This window comes from Aedes aegypti, chromosome 2 (genome assembly GCF_002204515.2).
Source record: "Aedes aegypti strain LVP_AGWG chromosome 2, AaegL5.0 Primary Assembly, whole genome shotgun sequence".
Lineage (NCBI taxonomy): Eukaryota > Metazoa > Arthropoda > Insecta > Diptera > Culicidae > Aedes > Aedes aegypti.
The window spans coordinates 45,729,659-45,749,625 of NC_035108.1; the positions used below are offsets into that span (position 1 = coordinate 45,729,659).

A 19,967-nucleotide genomic window follows, 5' to 3' on the forward strand; every position below is an offset into this window, starting at 1 on the left:
CACGCGATGCCCCGGTAAACCGTTATTATTAAACAAAATGGTTCATAAAAACTCAACATAGGGACCAATAATTTGAAAAAAAGCCCTGGGAGGAATCTCGCGAAATCTCGATTTGATGTTTATGATGAGACAATTCAAAATAAACCGTGAAATTAGCTCCAAAAACGCTCAAAATTGTGTTCAAGTTGTTTTCAACCAGTATATGGGTCACTCGATACGAACTGTCCACAGCACGTGTAATCGATTGCAACACAATTTTTGGCATAAGTATAAGCATTGATGACCGTACAATTCGTAGTTGCTACTCAGTGATTGAGCAGAATAATCGAGGTTACGATTCTATAACATTCCCCAGAAAACCATTCCCCAGAATTCCGTTCCCCAGAATGAACCATTCCCCAGAAAATCGTTCCCCAGAATGTAACATTCCCCAGAATTCCATTCCCCAGAATGCACCATTCCCCAGAAAGCTATATGAATATCCATTTTTTTTTCTTTTTTAATTATTGCTTTGCGTGAGTCACCTTATGTGGGGCGCAGATTGCCGTAGCGGTAAACGCGCAGCTATTCAGCAAGACCAAGATGAGGGTCGTGAGTTCGAATCCCACCGGTCGAGGATCTTTTCGGGTTGGAAATTTTCTCGACTTCCCAGGGCATAGAGTATCTTCGTACCTGCCACACGATATACGCATGCAAAAATGGTCATTGGCATAGTAAGCTCTCAGTTAATAACTGTGGAAGTTCTCATAAGCTGAGAAGCAGGCTCTGTCTTAGTAGGGACGTAACGCCAGAAAAGAGGAAGAAGAGTCACTTATGTGACAGGCTAAGGTCTGATGTGACAAAACAAATATGTAGGTAGGAGGGTTAGGGCCATAATGAACACACGGGGCGAAATGGACACCCCCTTACTAGCTGGGAATATGCATATTTCAGCAAAACTTTATAAACTGTACGAAATCTGTATTGTATATGAACGTTTTGACGGTATAAAAGTTTACGCTTTGCTTCATTTGTCCTCTGAAATTCTATTATATTTTTTTCTCAGCTTCAAATTAGTTTATAAGCAAAGCAGAGGAAGCGGTGTATTTATTTTAGAGCAAAGAAACATATTTCCATTCTATGTAAAATAAGCATTTACCTAATGTGTCCAATATGCCCCTAATCCCCCTATTCATGAGTATTTTGCATATTATTATAATACACCCTTTTTTAATACATTCCCATAAAATATACAGACTATATGTTTATTTTTGCATATATAGTGATGCACCCTTCTTTCAGTATTATCTCATTAATGATATAGGCAAAATATATCGATGGAGAGCCCATATAGCAAAAGGTCACTTGGCATAAAATAATTTGGTATAAAGCCATTTGCCATCCAGCCATACTTATGCTCCTTCTTTTCAAAAAGGATGTTCTTCATGTTATGCCAAATGGTCATTGGCCAAATGACCATTATACCAAATGGTCCTTGATCATTTAATCAATCATGCCAAATGCCTTCTTGCCATTTGGTATCCTTACGGAAAATTTTGTCTATATCGTCAACAGGATAAGACTGAAAGAAGGGTGTATCACTATTTTGTGCAAAATTAAACAAGTCATTTGTAATTTAGACTTGACGCAAAGAAGGGCGTATCATTTTAATGTGCAGAACAGTAAGTTTTTATTCTGCCGAGTTTACGTAATCATTATATCGGAACGTATAATATGATACTACGAACGTCTTTATTCTAATCGGTGTAGCCCTAAAAAGTAAGAGATGATGCACCTTCTTAAAACATTGATGAAAAGCTGCATACATCACTACATTTGATAAAAATTGGACATACATGTGGTGAAATTATACATTTGGAATCTACTATACCGAAAGAAGGGTGTAGCTCTATTTTGCGCAGAGTAGTGATGAGTTGTATATTCTTTTAAATAAATATTGGATATTGTGTTTCCCCATAGACTGATCTATCAGTTTTTATAAGTGCCAATAAAAGTGAAACTACTGTGATAGTTCATTTGCAAATGAAATTTGAATTATGCGTAAAGTGTTCATAATTAGCAGCACCAATTCTAATCTTCTCATGTACTTGTAAACAACTTTGTATGGAGTTTAATTTTCAAGTTTTTTAAATAGATTATTTCAAAACTTTAAAGTAGGTATATAATTTTCTGGGGAATGCTCCATTCTGGGGATTGGTTTTCTGGGGAATGGTTCATTCTGGGGAGTGAAATTCTGGGGAATGGTACATTCTGGGGAATGAGATTCTGGGGAATGGAATTCTGGGGAATGGAATTCTGGGGAATGGGTTTCGGGGGAATGGTTTTCTGGGGAATGTTATAGAATCGAGGTTACACAAGGAACCAACCAGATGACTGTTTGGGACTAACAGATAGCCTCAGTGTATAAATGCTGGTGATATTCGTTTCAATTAGGTCTAAAGGTGATAAAAAGACAACTTTGCTGAGAAACTTGAAATAAAAAAATTAAAACACAAATACTTATTTTTGATGGGTTACCCTACATAAATTAACGAATCTTAAAATTTGTAGAACAAACTATACCGATATTCCTTGAAAGAAAAAAGTTTTGATGTATATCTTTTTTCGTAAGCAGCTACCTCAATTTCCGTCCCGACAAAAAAAAAGTTTTCAAAATAGGAAAAACTTTGTAGAACATCAATTTGACGTAAAATCTCAATTGAAGGTGTGAGTGCTATCGTTCCTCTTAAAACCCAAATCCGTCCTACTGTGCAATGTGGGGAAGGGGGAGGAATTGATGATGCATTGAACTGGCTCCCACAGTAGACCGGATATACCCCTGCATCTACGACAGGTTATGCGGGAAGGTGTAGGGGTGGTAAATTTATAGCAGAGAGGCTTACTGTTTGGTTAGCAGACTGCTTATGTATCAGGCGTAAGGAAAGGCGTGCTATAACGATAGAAGAATAGAAGCGTAGGGAAACGGTTTTTTTTTTGTCCGTCTCTGGTTCTAGCAAATGCTATGAACTTTGATAGATCAACTGTGATATATTAGGAGTGGATGATAGAAGCAAGTGAAAGTCAACAGCGTACGGTACCAACGGCTGCCCCGGTATAACCTAGAGCGGCTTAAGCAACCGGATGTCGCAACTGCATACGCGCAGCTCCTCGAGGCTGCTTTATCGGAAGAGAATGAGCTGAATCAAGCCCCTCTTGAGGACTGCTGGAATACAGTGAAAGCACCCATCAACGATGCAGCTGAGAGCAACGTCTAGTAAGTGATGCGGTGTCGACGGAATGATTGGTTCGAAAAATAATGTAGGCAGGTTCTGAATGAGTAGAATGCAGCGCACAAACTGAAGCAGAAATAGCAAATCCGACTATTCCGGGACAATATGCGGAAATGCGGATGCTCTATCAAAAGCTCAACGCATCCCACAATGGCTTCGTGCCGCGAGCAGAGATGTGCACTGAAACTAATGTTGGAGTAATTACAACCATTACGTGGTTTTTAAAATTACTATTCAGAATTATGTTAAAGTGTGTTTGTCTTTACAGTTACTGCAATGTTGTTCAAATTACTATGCCAAGAGATGGATGAAATTTACTGTCATTTGGAGTCATCAGCACTATTGTCCTGTATTAGAGATAAATACAAGATCGTTAATTTCTAATGAACAATGCATTCATTTTTACCATGAGCATGGTAGTTTAAACAACAAAATCGTGGTGATAATGCCTCTGTCCTCTTGTCTGATTTTCTGAGCTTGTGAAGGATTAACACCAGCGCGGACATAAATTTTTTTTTTAATGATTTTAGAGTAATATCAAACAGTTTTATTATTCCCTGGGATTGGGATTATATTTTCCAGGGAGCGATGAATTTTGATAATTGATCGCTGTTGTTTGTTATTTTTTATTAGATGTTGAGTGAATTTCAAAGCAATGGCAACCTTTTTATTACAAAATTATCTTCTGACCTAAAGATTCTGGTTAAACTACTGTACTATGCAGTTGGGCTGCACTAGGCTATCACTCATCAAAATTACTTTCACTTCGGGATTTCCAGCTGGCGAGAAGATTACGAACTGAGGGTGGGTTAGGAGCACAATCAGACCCTTGAATGTGCAACGTGGGGTAGTAATTGGGAATGCCATTGACGGTTTGTTATCTTCAACGAGGTTTTTGAAACCCAACAAGGCGCGTGCACCGGGTTGCGGATAGGAGCAAAGGGAGATCAACAGCATCTACTTAAAATAATAGAGCAAAAAGCCTTTCCATGATTAGGTAACGTTTAGCGATCTTATATGGTGTTCTAGTACTATGAAATTCTTCACTAACTGGGAATTCTGGCCTTGATAATATCAATAGTGATGAAAACAACGATCTATTTGGAATTTAAATAAGTCAAATCAAACTTCAAAACTCAAATTAAATTGCTTTCAGCACATTTACATTTTGCAGCATTTTTTAAAAGACACCGACACGTTAATGCTTCCAGTGGACGATTTGCCCTTTGAAGGAAGCACCACACTAGACAACGGACTAGCATGCAATGTTATGTATTAAATTAAAACCATCAACATAGTAATGTTTACCACAATGCTGCTCTCAGTGTGCAGGGAGCATCTTGACGGACGGACGCGAGCTGATCGAAAGGTGGAAACAGCACTACGATGAACACCTGAATTGCGCAGTGAACACTAGCACAGCAGGTCAGGACAGCGAAGACACGGCGGACAGTGGAAACCAACCAGCTCCCACGATGGGGAAATTAACCCTTCAGTCGTCGCGCGGTTTGTCACCGTCAGAACCACCACGCTGATGCTGTGTACGATGAGAGAGGTTTTTCACCATTGTTGTACAAAATACAACAGCGCGACGACTAAAGTGTTAAGGATGTCATTCGCGATGACGAAGGCAATTACCACAGTTGACCCTATGCGTGAAGCTCCGATTTTACATGGCAAAACATAGGAAGTCAATTTTCAAATGCCTCTAAAAAATCAAACCTAATTTAATTAAATTCTGTTAAATGTACGGGGTTAGATTTATGATAAGCTATAGAATCCGCAGAATATTAAGGAAAAAATATAAAAATCAAAATAATGTGTTAATAATGTAGCCGTTCTAAAGTTTATCAACATGTACTGAAAAGATTTTAAATAGCTATTGTAGGTAATTTTATATAAGCATTTGAAATTTCATTTCCTATACCTTGCCGGGTAAAATTTTTGACGCTTCACGCACAGAGTAAACTTTTTCCAGATGGCAGCACCGTACCTTCGTTAGAGCGAATTCAACAGTTCAAAAACAAAAACGCCGCTGGCAAAGAAAGTTATCGGAGCCTAGCTCATAAAGATGGGTCCGGAGAGGTTGGCCGCTTGTTTGCATCGGCTGCTAGTCAGAATCTGGGAGACGGAACAGCTATCGGAGTGGAAGCAAGGCGTTATATGCCTCATCTACAAAAGCATAAAGCACAAGCATAAGCATAGATGACCGTACAATTCGTAGTTGCTACTCCGTGATTGACCACAACAATCGAAGTTGCACAGAGATTTAATGAATGGGGCTTGGGATTAGCTTACCATTCTTCAATGTGAACATATCGAGAGCTCAAATTTCATAAATCAATAACGGCGCCGGCCACGTCCTTACGGTCATCGGGGAAGGGAAGGTATGTTAGTTCGACAACCGTTGTTACTAGAGACCGCCCAAGTAACAATTCAACAGCAACTTGGCTTTCGTGTGGATTTATTAATGTTTTATGACAGTTACGTGATTGCTACAATACTTAGAGGCGACATTTAACGTAGCCAAAAGATGATATTTTGTAATTCGGCTTTTGGCTGTTTTCAAGACCTTTTAGAGCCAAAACATAAAGTCAAAAATTGTGGCTACAAAACCAGCTGTATTGCAGCATACAATACCTTATTTCAACTGCTTGCCGTGGCTGAACGACTCTTATTTGTTACGGCTTTGATAAAAGACTCATATAATACACCTTGTTGTCATAAAATCTGCTTTTAAACTACATGACGTCCACTTGGTTTCTGATGGCATACCTTATTTACACCTCCCAAATCAGTATTTGGGCTCATAAGATGCGAAAACACCATTAGCATTGCAAATTTAAGACAGTGACAAGTCTTATATTGCGTTATCACTAAGGAACACTTATTCCTGATAGGAAAATGCAAAACTAATATCCGTTTTCATTTTTTTGCGTATATTCTCCAAAAAGCACGCCCGAAATGTCAAACTTTGTTGAATGCTGCTTAGTTACCATAAAAAGCGAAAAAAAGCTGAATAATCTTCAATCAGCATTTGTTAAGGCAATTTTACACCCACAAATGCCGAATCATAACAAGGTGTCCTTATTTGTATGATGATAAAACAGCATTTGTCGATGGCAATCTATCAATTATGGTTCCACCGTATTAATTTCACTCCGGTTGCCACAATTTCACTATTTTCAAATCAAATTATCTCCCTGGATTCGCTCATAAGATGCTATGGTATGATGATTAAACTGACCTGATATAATTTGAAGCACAACTACTGCCCAAACAAACCAATAAATGTTGAATATGATTTATTCTCCTCCTGGTGGTTCCTTTTAGCAAATGTTAAATAACTTAAAATATAATACTTTCAGAGGATGGACACGCAATTTAACTTCTTTTTCATCACATTTCACAGCAAATCTCACTCGGCACTAGAGATTTAAGCACTATATCAAAATAAATCACTTCAAATCATTTTCAAGATGAAGCAACATTCATCTAGAACAGGCGGCCTCAAAATAGCTACCATAAATGCTATTTTGCTTTATTCGTGCGACATAATTAAACACTTCATAGCCTCTTTCAGAGTGGGCCAACTAGTCACGTTCTAATCTACAAGAGGTTATGGGGGATGCGATGAGACCGTGGTTTTATTGGTGTTTATTTATAGCACCCTGGAAGTAATCCGTAAAACTAAAATTGTTACTTGGGCGAGATCACCTCTGCATCTCCACAGTTGTCATGGAAAGGATATTGGGTTAGTGGTATAAGGTAGAGATCTGGGAGTCACCAATGTTTGGTGATGCGATCCATGATATAATCACAATCACGCCTAACTGGATTCGCGAAATAATTAGATAATCGCATTGTACGCCGAACAAGTGTTCGTTACTCGCCCACGCTGGAGCAAGCGACACGATCAATAAATCAAACACTACTAAAGGACCGCGCACTTTTTCACTACTGTACTACCGGCGCGCGCCATGTTTGATGCTGCCCTCATCGCCCGCCCCCGCAGGAGCAATCGACAAGGTCGAAGTATCAAACACTACTCGTTATATGCCTCATCTACAAAAGGGCGACAAACTGGAGTGAAACAATTATCGTGCAATCACTATCCTAAACGCCGCCTACAAATATTATCTTCACCTATAACAGTGGTTCCCAACCTTTTTGAAGCTGCGACCCCCTTTGATTTTTTACAAACTTTCCGCGGACCCCTACAAGTGATATCCTTGACAGACACATACAAAAGTTTTGTCTGTAATCCAGCACAGATAATGTAAAAATTCTTCCAAGATCAAAAATCTTGCCAGGAATCTATCAAAAATCTTACTAAGGGTTCAATAAGAAATTTCTGCATGATCATATTAAAATCTAACAAGACATCAGTTGGGTAAGAAAATTTCAACAAAAACTACCCCCATAAGTTTTTCTAAAATATTAACAGGAGTACCTGCAATCAAGACTTCAGAGAAATGTCGTATTTTTTACAAAATTTGTAGTTAAAATATGAGAAGAATTCACCTCTGCAAGCTATTTTGAATATTCTTAAAAACGTTTGACAGCCGTTGTAAGAATTCAACTATTACCTCTTCAAAAATGTTGGCAGAATTTTCGTATTTTTTATGAATTACTACTATCAATATCAGCTGAAAATCTTATAAAAAACCTGCTATTAGATTCGAGAAGATTCTGCCAATGGTTTGAGTGGAAACAATGAAGAATCTCAATGAAGTTAATTTAGTTTTCTAGTTTGCACAGAAAAAAATACAAATCTGGTGAGGTAAAGTTATACTTGTAATCTCATGTTGACAGAAATGCATTACAATTGTTTAGTCAGTAATATTACACTAACAATGACCTCTTGCAAAAAAAATGACACTTATTTACAACGGCTTCGCGGACCCCCTGAGAAGTCTTCACGGACCCCTAAGGGTCCGCGGACCACTCTGACCTATAGCAAACGAGTTCGTGGGAAGTTATCAAGCAGGTTTCATCGACGGCCGCTCGACAACGGACCAGATCATTTCTGTGCGGCAAATCCTCCAGAAATGCCGTGAGTACCAGGTCCCTTCGCACCACCTGTTTATTGATTGCAAAGCGGCATACGACAGTATGGACCGTGCATAGCTATGAGAGATCATGGAAGAGAACAGCTTTCAGTGAAAACACACAAGGATGATTAAAGCAACGTGTGCAACATTGTGTGAAGATTTCAGGCGAACATTCCAGTTCCGTTCGATTCCCGCCGATGACTACGACAAGGTGGATGACCTTTCGTGCCTGTTGTTCAATATCGCACTAGAAGGAGATCTAGGTTTAACAGCCGGGTATGATTTTTACGAGATCCGGACAGTAGGTGGAACTGAGCGCGACAGGGACCACGGGGATTCATTCGAGGTGGTTGACAAGTTTGACCACTTTGGATCCTTGCTGACGGCTGACAATAACGTTAGCCGTGAAATACGAAGGCGCATCATTTGTAGAAGTCGTGCCTACTATGGGCTTCAGAAAAAACTGCGGTCGAGCGCTTGTATGACCGAACCTCTACGGGCATGAAACGTGGACTAATAGTCCACCGGACTATGCTCGAGGAAGATTTGCAAACTCTTGGGGTTTTCGAATGCCGGACGCTAAGGACGATTTTTGGCGGCGTGCGGGAGTACGGTGTATGGCGGCGAAGGATAAATCACGAGCTCGACCCACTCTACGGCAAACTCAGTATCCAGAAGGTGGCCAGAGCTGGAAGGATACGCTAGACAGGGCTTGTTTTGTTGTTTTTTTTTTTTGTATGGTTTTCAGTTGAAGCTGCCTGACTGCTTAACTTGTAAAGGCTGAACCCTCGTTCTGGCTTTTGCCATGTTTTCCCTCTACCAGGACTCAGATGGACTAGGCTATGGTGCCCACATGTACACTGTTTTTTATTCGTATTGTGACGTGGTAGTTTTTGAAAAACACCCATATTCCTGTGCTTCTGAGAGAAGGAAGCATTGTGAAAATCAGCAGCTCCATCAGAATTTTGTTTGAAATAGTAGTGTAGTCGTGTCATTACCTATACTGTCAAGTCTAAATGGTTTTGAATAATTTGTCATTTAAGTGCTATTCTGATCACTCCTGTCTTTTACGTAAGATTAGGGCCTTAAATGTCAATTGTCGTCAAGTTTGAACAAAATTAGGCTATTTAGTAGTAGTTCAAGTTAATTTCATTTTTTGTTGTTAAAGGTATTTATTGGTCATTACGTTCATATATCCTTAAAGAAAAAAATCACTTTCCTTGTCTGTTCAATTTCTCGAAACTAGCAAGTGTACCCTAATGATCGATCTCAGCGTCTTACTTTCCATAGTCATTTTTATAGTGAATATTTAAGGGTTAAATTACCTTAGTCGTCTATTACAGTCTCCTACAAGATTCACTTTTCGGTGGCGAATGCAATGCTTCACAACGCCTACTTTCTACTTGTAAATTTTGCGAAAATGAAGCTGGAATTAGATTATTTATACCGTTGTTACAAAAGAGGTATTTCTTATTATGGCAATGTAAAAACCATATTAAAATACGATTGTCGCCACTTATTTCTACTCAGTGAATCTACTAGTCATTTTCCTCAGAGTAATATTCCTTACGTCGTATATGATAACGATGTGTCTAGCTAGCTAATAGTGAGAGTGGCTACGGATCATTCTGGTTAGCAAAAGGCAAACTGATCGTCACCAATAGTATTAATGTCCACTTCGAATAGATTAGTTATTTGAAATGGGCATCAATTCTATCAATGACGCAGAATGCCCGTTGGATTACATCCGAGATATTATTACGTCTATGCCATATGAATTATGACGCGACTTCAAGCAAAAAATGCCAAAATGTGATACCACCACTACAGGTTACGCCTTTGATTTCCATCATATGGGCTAATGGATTAGGCCCTCCCATCGCGACAAGGTCGCATAACCAAGGGGAGGGTTTTTATGGTGGATTACATTATGTACCAAAAATGGTGTGCACTGAAAAGTGTCCTCTATGACCGGACACAATTGGGTGTATTCTACGACTGGCGTGAGGTGAGAATTGTCGGTCTCGTATAGCGAGGTGACAATTGTCAACTCGAGTGAAGTGACTCGCCGTGTAAATCAAATGGAGAGTCACTTCACTCGAGTCGAGAATTGTCACCTCGCTATATGACACCGACCATTCTCACCTCACGCCAGTCGTAGAATAAACCCAAGTGTCCTCTATGCTCGGACACTATTATTTTCACCATTAAAGTTTACACCAAACCCACAGAAAGGCCAAGGGGTGCTTCGTATGTCAGCACATACCTTGTGGGTTCAATCTTTGCATGATATACAGCGTATGAAACAGATTTGCGAGATCATAGGTCAGTTCCATAAACTCCTTGATCAGCGCCATAGATCGATTCGCCATATATCGCCGTCTTTGTTTCATTAGCGGTTGCTCGTATTCAGATGAAAATGTCTTCGGGAATTCAACGCGTTTATAGTTCTTCACAATTTCTTTGTCAGCTCGAAGGTTGAAGTGTGCTCTTAGGCAGTGTTGCGATGGATCTTCTTCGTGAATAATGATCGACGCATCTTCGCGATCCAACATTCGCCAAAATTCATTTTTCATTTTTGAGTCACGAAGAGCATCGCAAAAAGCGAACGGATGCAACGCCGAAGAAGCAAAACGAACACACCGATAAGTGGTTCGCGAAGCCTTTCCACTCGTAGGATTCATTTATCCACGCGCTGTTCATTCTGGTGATTCATTGCAAGGTTGCTTCTTTTCGTAAAGTCAAGCAAACACTCCACGCTAAGCCAGCTCCACGCAGCGCATGTATTAAAACTACACATAATGAAGCAACCAATGCAGAACTGGCTGACTGAGTGAAAATTCTGTGTAGGTCGCTCTCATTCAGTGAGTTGCCGACATGTTGGCCTTCGGCTGTGCGGGGATCGATGGAAACGGAACTGTCAATGATATCCCGCGTGGCAGCAAACAGTTGGCCGTTGGTAAGATGGGGAGTTTTCTGAGATGTTTTCTAGCAAAAAGCCGGAAGATGGTCGCAAATGCGAAAGTTTTTTCCCCATTTGCTTCCACTTCGGCTATTCAAATGAAAAAATCTCTAGAAAACTTTAAAATTGGAACTGAATTCCGCATTGCAAGCGTTCCTCCTCTGTGCTCATTTCACTCATTCAGTGTTTACCACCGTTTGCACAAAACTGTGTACAGCCCCTTTGCACAGAATCTGTGCTGCACGAACAGAGGCCAATTTTGTGCGCTCGGCACTCATTTTTGAGCAGAGCAAGTTTAGCGTGATTGTTGCAAGCCCGTTTGAAGATGATCGAAATGAATATTTTCCTGCTCTTCGCGAAGAACAGGCAGCGTGGATCGTACCGTTCACATTACCGAGCGATGGAAAATCACCCGATGATACCGTCGGGAGAAACAGCGATCCGAAAATGAAACACGAACGAATGAAGCGCCCGAACGGTTGTTAGTGATTATTTGCAGATTCTGTTTTGATGCCTACGAAAATTCATCGTGCTTCGCGTTTCCGATCGCTGTTCAGCAACATTGCTCTTAGGTACAGTCAACTCTCCCTTACTCGACCTTCGTATCTCAATTGGGTTTATTCTACGAGTGGCGTGAGGTGACAATTGTCGGTGTCGTATAGCGAGGTGACAATTGTCGACTCGAGTGAAGTGACTCGCCGTGCAAATCAAATGGAGAGTCACTTCACTCGAGTCGAGAATTGTCACCTCGCTATACGACACCGACAATTGTCACCTCACGCCACTCGTAGAATAAACCCAAATATCTAGTAAGAGAACCATGGTAAAATTTAGTGTTCATGGCTACCGCCATGGTCCCTTGAATCGCATATTTGCACTGGTTTAGTAATTATTCTGTTACACGATATCTCCCGAATCGATGGTCCTTTCATTATCAAGTTATGGAGAAATGCTGTACATCATATCTTGTGGCTTCTTCTTGTGCGTTCATTTGTCTTAAAAGCATTATATTGACAGCACTTTAAGGACCGAAAGTTTTGTTGTTTATGCTTTATTTTTGTTGTTTGTTTTTTTGTACCCTACATTTATGAAAAAAGCGAATTATGAATTAGATCCCAGTTGTTAGGTTAACATTTTCACTATCCGGTCATAGAGGACAAGAGGTGTCCGGCCATAGAGGACTTGCAATGGTTTACAAAAAAGGTTGCTTTTCTTTGAAATTCGACATTTTCTAATGAATTTTGCTTTGTGATTGATGCAAAACTTACTGGTCAACGTACGGAGACAATTCAGCTTACATTATAAGAAACATTTGTGGCTACACTTGTATGAAATTTTATCGTTTCACATTTTTTTGGTAGGTTGTGTCAGAGTAAAACTTTCAACAGCTACTGTCATAATTTGTATACACTGCAAAAATGTGTTTTGATATAATCCTGGAATACTAAAATCTTAATATCATTATTCTTTTTTGGAAAATTCAAACTGTCCGGGCATAGAGGCTGTCCGGCCATAGGCCCCCTATTGGACAAACCATTCGCAACTTTTTCGATTTTCTATATAAAATGACCAACTTTGGTAAGCTAGATCTCAGTTAGTCTTACTAACCATTACTGCTTTTAAACTTGTGATTGCAAAAATTACTCAAAAATATGTGTGAAATTCAAGTTATGTCTGATGTTCTGCCAAAATTTCATTCAAATCGGTCCATAAATAACTGAGATATAGCTTACTAAAGTTGGTCATTTTGTATGGAAAATCGAAAAAGTAGCAAATGTTTCGTCCAATACTGTAAGTGCATAAAGTAATACTTTTCTAGACGAATATGACCTATGAGATCTGGATTTTAATTACTTTGAAATTGCGAGATCCAGTGTCAACATGGCTGCCAAAATGAATGACGGACCATTTAGCCTTAAATTACTTCAAATTTCTGCATAAAAAAACTAAAAAAAAAAAGGAGTTAATCGAGTCCGGCCAGTGTTTCTTCTATCGTGAAACATTTCAGAGCGTTACTGACAGACAGAAAACTCTGGGAATGTATATAGGTAAAATATATAAATATATGATGATAATAACGGTATAGCGGGGCGCACTGTGCGACCCATCCTATCTTACCTTCTTCACCTCCTGCACGCTCTGCACCGTTATAAACGGACGGCTAATGTCCCCAACATTGACCGTGGCCATTTTTGGCCCATAGCAGTAGAGGAGGGCGGCCCGTTTCAACTCAGCAGCAAATGCAGTCACTTTCGCGGTTACCTGAACCGCTCCAGCCGACTTGTCTGCAGTGGAGGATTTTTTCTTCGACGGAACCAGCATAGCTCGTTCCTTGCCCATTTTCATCAGATAATCGTCCCGTTGCTTCGGATCCAGGGTGAGGAGCGTGAGCAGCAGCAGATTATCCGGTCTAGTGAGCTGCGGTGGCAAATGTTGGCCCCAAGGTGCAGCACCAGCTTCCGCCGCTGGCGTTTTTTTCTCCTTGCTGTTCTTATCTTTGGGTTCCTTTTTAGACGGCTTGGAAGCGCTGGACAAAGTCGATGTGCTGTCTGCTTTCTTCAGTGGAGGTTCCGGGTCCGGTTTCTTTTTCTTATTGTCTTTCTTCGATTCTTTCTTCTGGCCAGAAGGTCCTGATGAATCCATGCTCAAGGTTTTGATTTTGTTCTGTAAATCTTTGATCCTATCCTTCATGGCCGCAGTTTTCTCGTCATACTGCTTCTGTTGGTCCGAATCGTCTACAACCTGCTCCTTAACTTTTAAGCTTATCTTGGAACTCTTCTGACTGGACGTCACGCTTCCGCTTTCGTCATCAGCCTCAACATATCCATTACTCGTCGCTGTATGCTTCTCGCTATCCAGATTGTTACAGATCTCTTTCTTCACCTTTAGCTTTTCCTTAACTTTCTCGAGCTTTTCGGAGATTTCCTTCTTGAGATCTTCCGGACTCAGAGGACTCGACTCTTCCTTCTTCCCAACCTTCTTAGAGTTTGTTTCCACGGAAGCATCCGACTTTTGCTGTTTCTTAGTAGCTTTCTTACCGTCCTTGCTTTTGACCTTCGCCGATTTTTCGTCCGCCGAAACCAACTCGACGAATTCGAAACCAGGATCGACTTCCGTTGGATCGGTCGCGTTTGGCCCCTCGGAAGCCAGCCATTGGTCATCCGGCAGCGGTTTCAACTCCGGCGGTGGATCACTCTGCTGCAGCATTTTCGTAGTGCTACTTTTGATCTCTTCTCTGATTTCACGCAAAAATTCTTTATCGGACATCGTTTCTGAAATCGAGGGAGAGATCAGAAGTGAAAGTAAACAATAAGAGGTGCATGACAAAGAATGCGGCGCACAATGTTATGAAATTCAATATTCATTACGAAACTCAATAATTATTCATACCTTTGAAGCTGAATTGAAGATTTATTCAAAAATTACTCAAGCTATTTGTTACTCATCAATCAAAAGCCCGAAGTTTGCAGAAATAATTCGATTTATAGTGAATTTGTGTACTGGTTTGCCAACACACTGTCACAAGCAACTCGCAGAAATCTCACCTCAGATGTTTTTTTTTTTTGTCAAATCATTTGTTTGCCCCGATCGAACACTAACGCTAACCAAAAAGTTAAAAACTGTCAAAAGACAGTAGTGGTACTGGAATGTTTGACCGAAAATGCTGGAAGTAGGAAGTGAGAGTCGAATGACAGCATCCGGGACTGATCATCACACACGGAAACGCGGCTCTTAACAGGTTTGAGTTGTTTCGACAAAACCAATGGACCGATGCACGAGTTCACTATCTGACGTTTGAGCGGTGCCGTGTTATTTACGTGACCTTGGCAACGAATGAATTTGGCACCGCTTAAACGTCAAATTAGTGAACTCATGCATTGGTTCATAGAAGTAATAAACCAAAGAAAATTAATGTCGCTGGCGTCGCAGCAGGAACATCTTTTGCTGGCGGAGATAGGCGGGGCTATAACGTGAAAATGTGTGCAGTTTGACACTTATGTACCCAACATGTTTCTGAGCGAGAACAAAGGGAACACCAGCGACATTATTCTTCTGTGGTTTATTATTTCTATTACAAAACCAGTCTTAAAACTTCTGCTGATCAACTGTGGACAAGAGCAAAGCAGGTAATCCAATCGGAACTTTCTGTGGAATTTTCATTGTAATTTTCTTCAGAATTTCCTTTAGAATTTTCTTCGGAATATCCTTTGGATTTTCTTTCGACATTTCCTTCGGTATTTCTTTTGGAACATCCTTCGCCATTTCTTTTGGAATTTTCTTCGGAATTTGCCTTGGCATTTCCATCGGAATTCCCATTGGAATTTTTTTCGACATTTCCTTTTAAATTTTCTTCGGAATTTCTTATGGAATTTTCTTTGGAACAAAAAACTGCTTTAAACTGCTAAAACGGCTTAAAACTGCTTTAAAACGGTTTTAAAACGGCTCAAGTGGCTAAAAACGGGTGGAAACGGCTTATAACGCATTGAAACGACTTAAAACGGCTAAAAACGGTTTTAAGACTGCTAAAATGGGCTAAAAACGTCTTAAAACGGCTTTAAATGACTAGAACGGCTTTAAACCTGCTGCAAACGGGCTAAAACGGCTTAAAATGACTAAAAACGTCTTAAAATGGCTTAAAACGTCTTAGAACGACTTAAAACGTCTTAAAACGACTTAAACTGCCATAAAACGTCTAAAAACGGCTATAACCGGCTTAAAAAGGCTTAAGGTGATTATAGAACGAAGCCACACCTCAAATTCTCAAGAGCACAAGACTTGAGAACCAAACAGTGCTCCGCGTTGAAAATTTATCCCATTGGTCACCACCAGCTAGCAAGTAATTTGATTGATTTTCAACGCGAACTGTTGTCAAATTTTCCAGTCTTGTGCACTTGAAAATTCAAAGTTTGACTTCGTTTTAAAACTTCGTTTTGAAACGGTTTTATACGCCGTTTTAAGCCGATTTAGACAGTTTTAACCGTTTTCAGACGTTTTAAGCCGTTTTAGCCGTTTAAAACGTTTTAGACGTTTAAGCCGTTTTATGCCGTTTTCAGACGTTTTAAGGAGTTTTAAGCCGTTTAATAGTTTTAAGGCGTTTTTAGCAGTCTTAAAGCCGTTTTTAGCCTTTTAAGCCGTTTTAAGGCATTTTAAGCCGTTTTAAGGCATTTTAAGCCGTTTTAAGGCATTTTAAGCCGTTTTAAGGCATTTTAAGCCGTTTTAGCCAGTTATTAGTACCGGACACCCCCGTTAATTTGAACGATACCTCATGCAAACCATCGGGGTTCATTTTTAATTTGAACATCTAGTCACCCTAGAAACGTGTTTCTGGTCACCTCTTTCACTGTTTTGTTTTGATTTTTCGTTCCGTTCCACACCGTTCCATTTCACTTTACTCCGTTCCATAAGCTAAATGACGTTTGAACCATTTTTAATCTGAACGACGTGCAAATTAGCGGGGTACAAATTAAAAAGTGTTCAGATAAAATGTGGTCAAACCAACGGGGGTACCCGGTATTTTTTAGCCGTTATAAGCCATTTTAGGACGTTTTGAGGTGGTTTTTAGAACGGCTTGAAACGTATAAAAACGGCTAAAAATGTCTTTAAACGGCTTAAATCGGCTTTAAAATAACTTAAAACGGCTGAAAACGGCAAAAAACGTCTTAAAACGGCTAAAAACGGCTTAAAAACGGCTTTCAAATAACTTCAAACGGCTAAAAATAGCCGTTTTAAGCCGTATCAAGTCGTTTTAAGGCGTTTTAAGCTGTTTAAAGCAATTTAAAGCCGTTTAAGGATGTTTTAGCTGTTTAAAGCCTCTTTAAGGCGTTTTAGACCGTTTTTACCCGTTTGAATCCGTTTTAAACAATTTTTAGACATTTTAAGGCGTTTTAAGTCGTTTTTACCCGTTTTTAACCGTTTTAAGCCGTTTAAAGGTATTTTTAAGCAGTTCTTAGTAGTTTAAAAGCCGTTCCGTTTTTAGCCGTTTTGAGTCGTTTTAAGCCGTTTTTCACCGTTTTAAACAGTTTAAAACCAATTTAAGCCGTTTTTACCCGTTTTAAAGCCATTTTTAGAACGGCTTGATATGTATAAAAACGGATAAAATGTCTGATAACGGATTAAAATGGCTAAAACGGCTAAAAACGGATTTGAAATGGTTTAAAACGATTGAAAACGGATTAAAATCGCTTAACATGGCTAAAACGTCTTAAGCCGGCTAAAAACGGCATTAAAATGGCTTGAAACGGCTCAAAACGTCTTAAATTGGCTAAAACAGCTGAAAACGGCTAAAAACGGCTTTGAAATAACTTAAAACCGTTTTAAGCCGTTTCAAGTCGTTTTCAGACGTTTTAAAGCGTTCTTAGGCGTTTTTTGCCGTTTTAAGCCGTTTAAAGCAGTTTAAAGCCGTTTTAAGACGGTTAAGGTGAAGATGAATCGAAGCCAAACTTCAAATTTTCAAGAGCACGGATCTGGAGAACCAAACATCTGTTTGAGCTGAAAACTCAGCTTAAACGGATGTTTGGTTCTCCAGATCCGTGCTCTTAGCCGTTTTAAGCCGTTTCAAGAAGTTTTTACCCGTTTTTAGAGGCTTTGAATTCGTTAGTCGTATTAAGTCGTTTAAAAGCGTTTAGCAGTTTTAAGCCGTTTTTACCGGTTTTAAGCCGATTTTATCCGGTAAAAGGTGTTTTAGGGCCGATTTCTTCACCTTCGCTTAAGCCGTAAACCACGTTTACCCATACGATTAAACCAGGTTTAGGGCCTAAGCGGTGGTGAAGAAACCGCTTATTAGTCGTTTTAAGCTGTTTTAGGCGTTTAAGCCCTTTTTAGCCGTTTTAAGGCGTTTTTACCCGTTTTAAGCTTTTTTTAAGCCATTTTAAGCTTCCATTTTAAGTTCTATGCGTAATGTTTGCCATGAATAATGTGAACCACTGTGGGCCGTACAATCCGAATCACTGCTGTAACCCTGATTCGCTGCTGAAAATTAATTTCTTGTCTTTTCTTAACGCACGGGTAATTCCTACAAGGGTTCATGCACAAATTATGTCACGCTTCGAGGGGGGGGGTCAATCCAAGAGTAACAAGCCTTACAACATTTTTGAAGGTCTCATACAAAACGTGTGACAAGGAGAGGGGGAGGGGTCTAAAAAGTTAGCGTCACATAATTTGTGTACCATCCCCAAGGAACCGACCAAGAAAACGCTTTTTTTCTGATCGCAATACGCATTTGGAATGAAATATCAGTATAAACGGTAGTCAGTTGGTGTGCAAAATTTCTGCAAGGAATCGGCGAGAAATTTCTTTAGTGATGGATTACCTGCTTTTCTCTTGTCCACAGTTGATCAGCAGAAGTTTTCTCGTTTTATTTTGTATGGAGAAAGGAATCTACCTTCAAATATCTCATAAATGAATGCTTAAATCAAAAAAATATTTGGTAGGCGTGATAGGCTAATATTTTCAAAGCTGAACGATCGCTTCGACATCTGGTGGCTAGTAGGAGAACCGTCATAAAAGAGGTTGGGTTGAGAACGCACCATGTGCAGCATAGGAAAGAGCACACATATTACACTTTTTCTCGGAATAGTTATGTTGTAGACGATCAGAGAGCATTGAAAAACATGATAAACTTTTTTTCCTTCGAAAATGTACAGATCCGGTCAGTGCTCATGTACGATTAGTGGGATAAAATTGGAAAATTGGTGTTTGGCTACATAGGTTATAAACTTCCGGATTCTTTGTTTGTGGTTAAATTTGTTATGAAATCACGCGTATCGCAAGAATAAAGGGTCGAAATGATTATGCCAATGGAAAATAGTTTAATAATTAATTGATTATGAGCTAATTTTTGGGTCAAAAAATTGAATTTAGAACGTAAACAAACATTTTCAATGACATTTCTCTCCTTCTTCCCTAGCGACCTCTATGATGGTGGCGCATTAAATTTGCCTATAGCCATCATCACTACGCATAACAGGTACCAAATATTTTTTTCGAAAATAGCTACCAATATTGAGAAATAATTCGTTACATGCATTTAGCCATACAAATATTTTCCTCGTTGCCTTTTAGCGATTTTTCGTGCATAGACACACACGTGCATGTGCGATACTATGCGTACACACTACACAGTTGATCAGCAGAAGTTTTGTCGTTTTATTTTGGATGGGGAAAGGCATCTAACTTCAAATTTCTCGTAAATGGAAGCATTAATCGAAAAAATATTTAGTAGGCGTGATAGTCGTTGGCATTATATAAATTAAATACACAACGGCCACTTGATTTGTGCAGACTAAATTTGCTTTTATTTCAAATATTTTGTGCATTCAATTTTACCATGGCACCATTTCGATAGTAAAAATTACTATATCATGGTTAAAATCTTACAGCAGGCCAGAATCGAACCGAGGATCTTGCGATTGTCAAGCGCGAACGCTTACCGCTCGGCTATCGATGCGGTTGGATTAAGAGGGAACAAAACGCAAATAAAAAGCGTTCTTGATTACTCAATCGTGATTGGAATAGTAAATTTAAAAACTTGTTCATGGTTCTCATTACTTCAATGCTTGTTTCAGTGTAGACACGAGCGCATGTGCGTTACTGTGCGGTGAGTAGCGAATCAGGCCATGTATGTAACCCATTGAAAAATACTGTGATTTCAAAGTTAAAATTTACCACTCTCTTCTTGATTTT

General features: G+C 39.6%; 1 protein-coding gene across 1 annotated transcript in view; it reads right to left on the reverse strand.

Annotated features, from left to right (window-relative positions):
* LOC5570507 (DIS3-like exonuclease 2) overlaps positions 1-14,861 on the reverse strand; it is a 29,918-nt gene extending 15,057 nt beyond the window's left edge. Inside the window, exons 1-2 of the mRNA XM_001659145.2 lie at positions 14,676-14,861; positions 13,404-14,557 (exon numbers count right to left, since the gene is read on the reverse strand). Coding sequence (XP_001659195.2) covers positions 13,404-14,552 — 1,149 coding nt within the window. The 5' untranslated portion in view covers positions 14,553-14,557; positions 14,676-14,861. The remainder of the gene's footprint in view (positions 1-13,403; positions 14,558-14,675) is intronic.
* Between the last annotated feature and the right edge of the window lie 5,106 nt (positions 14,862-19,967).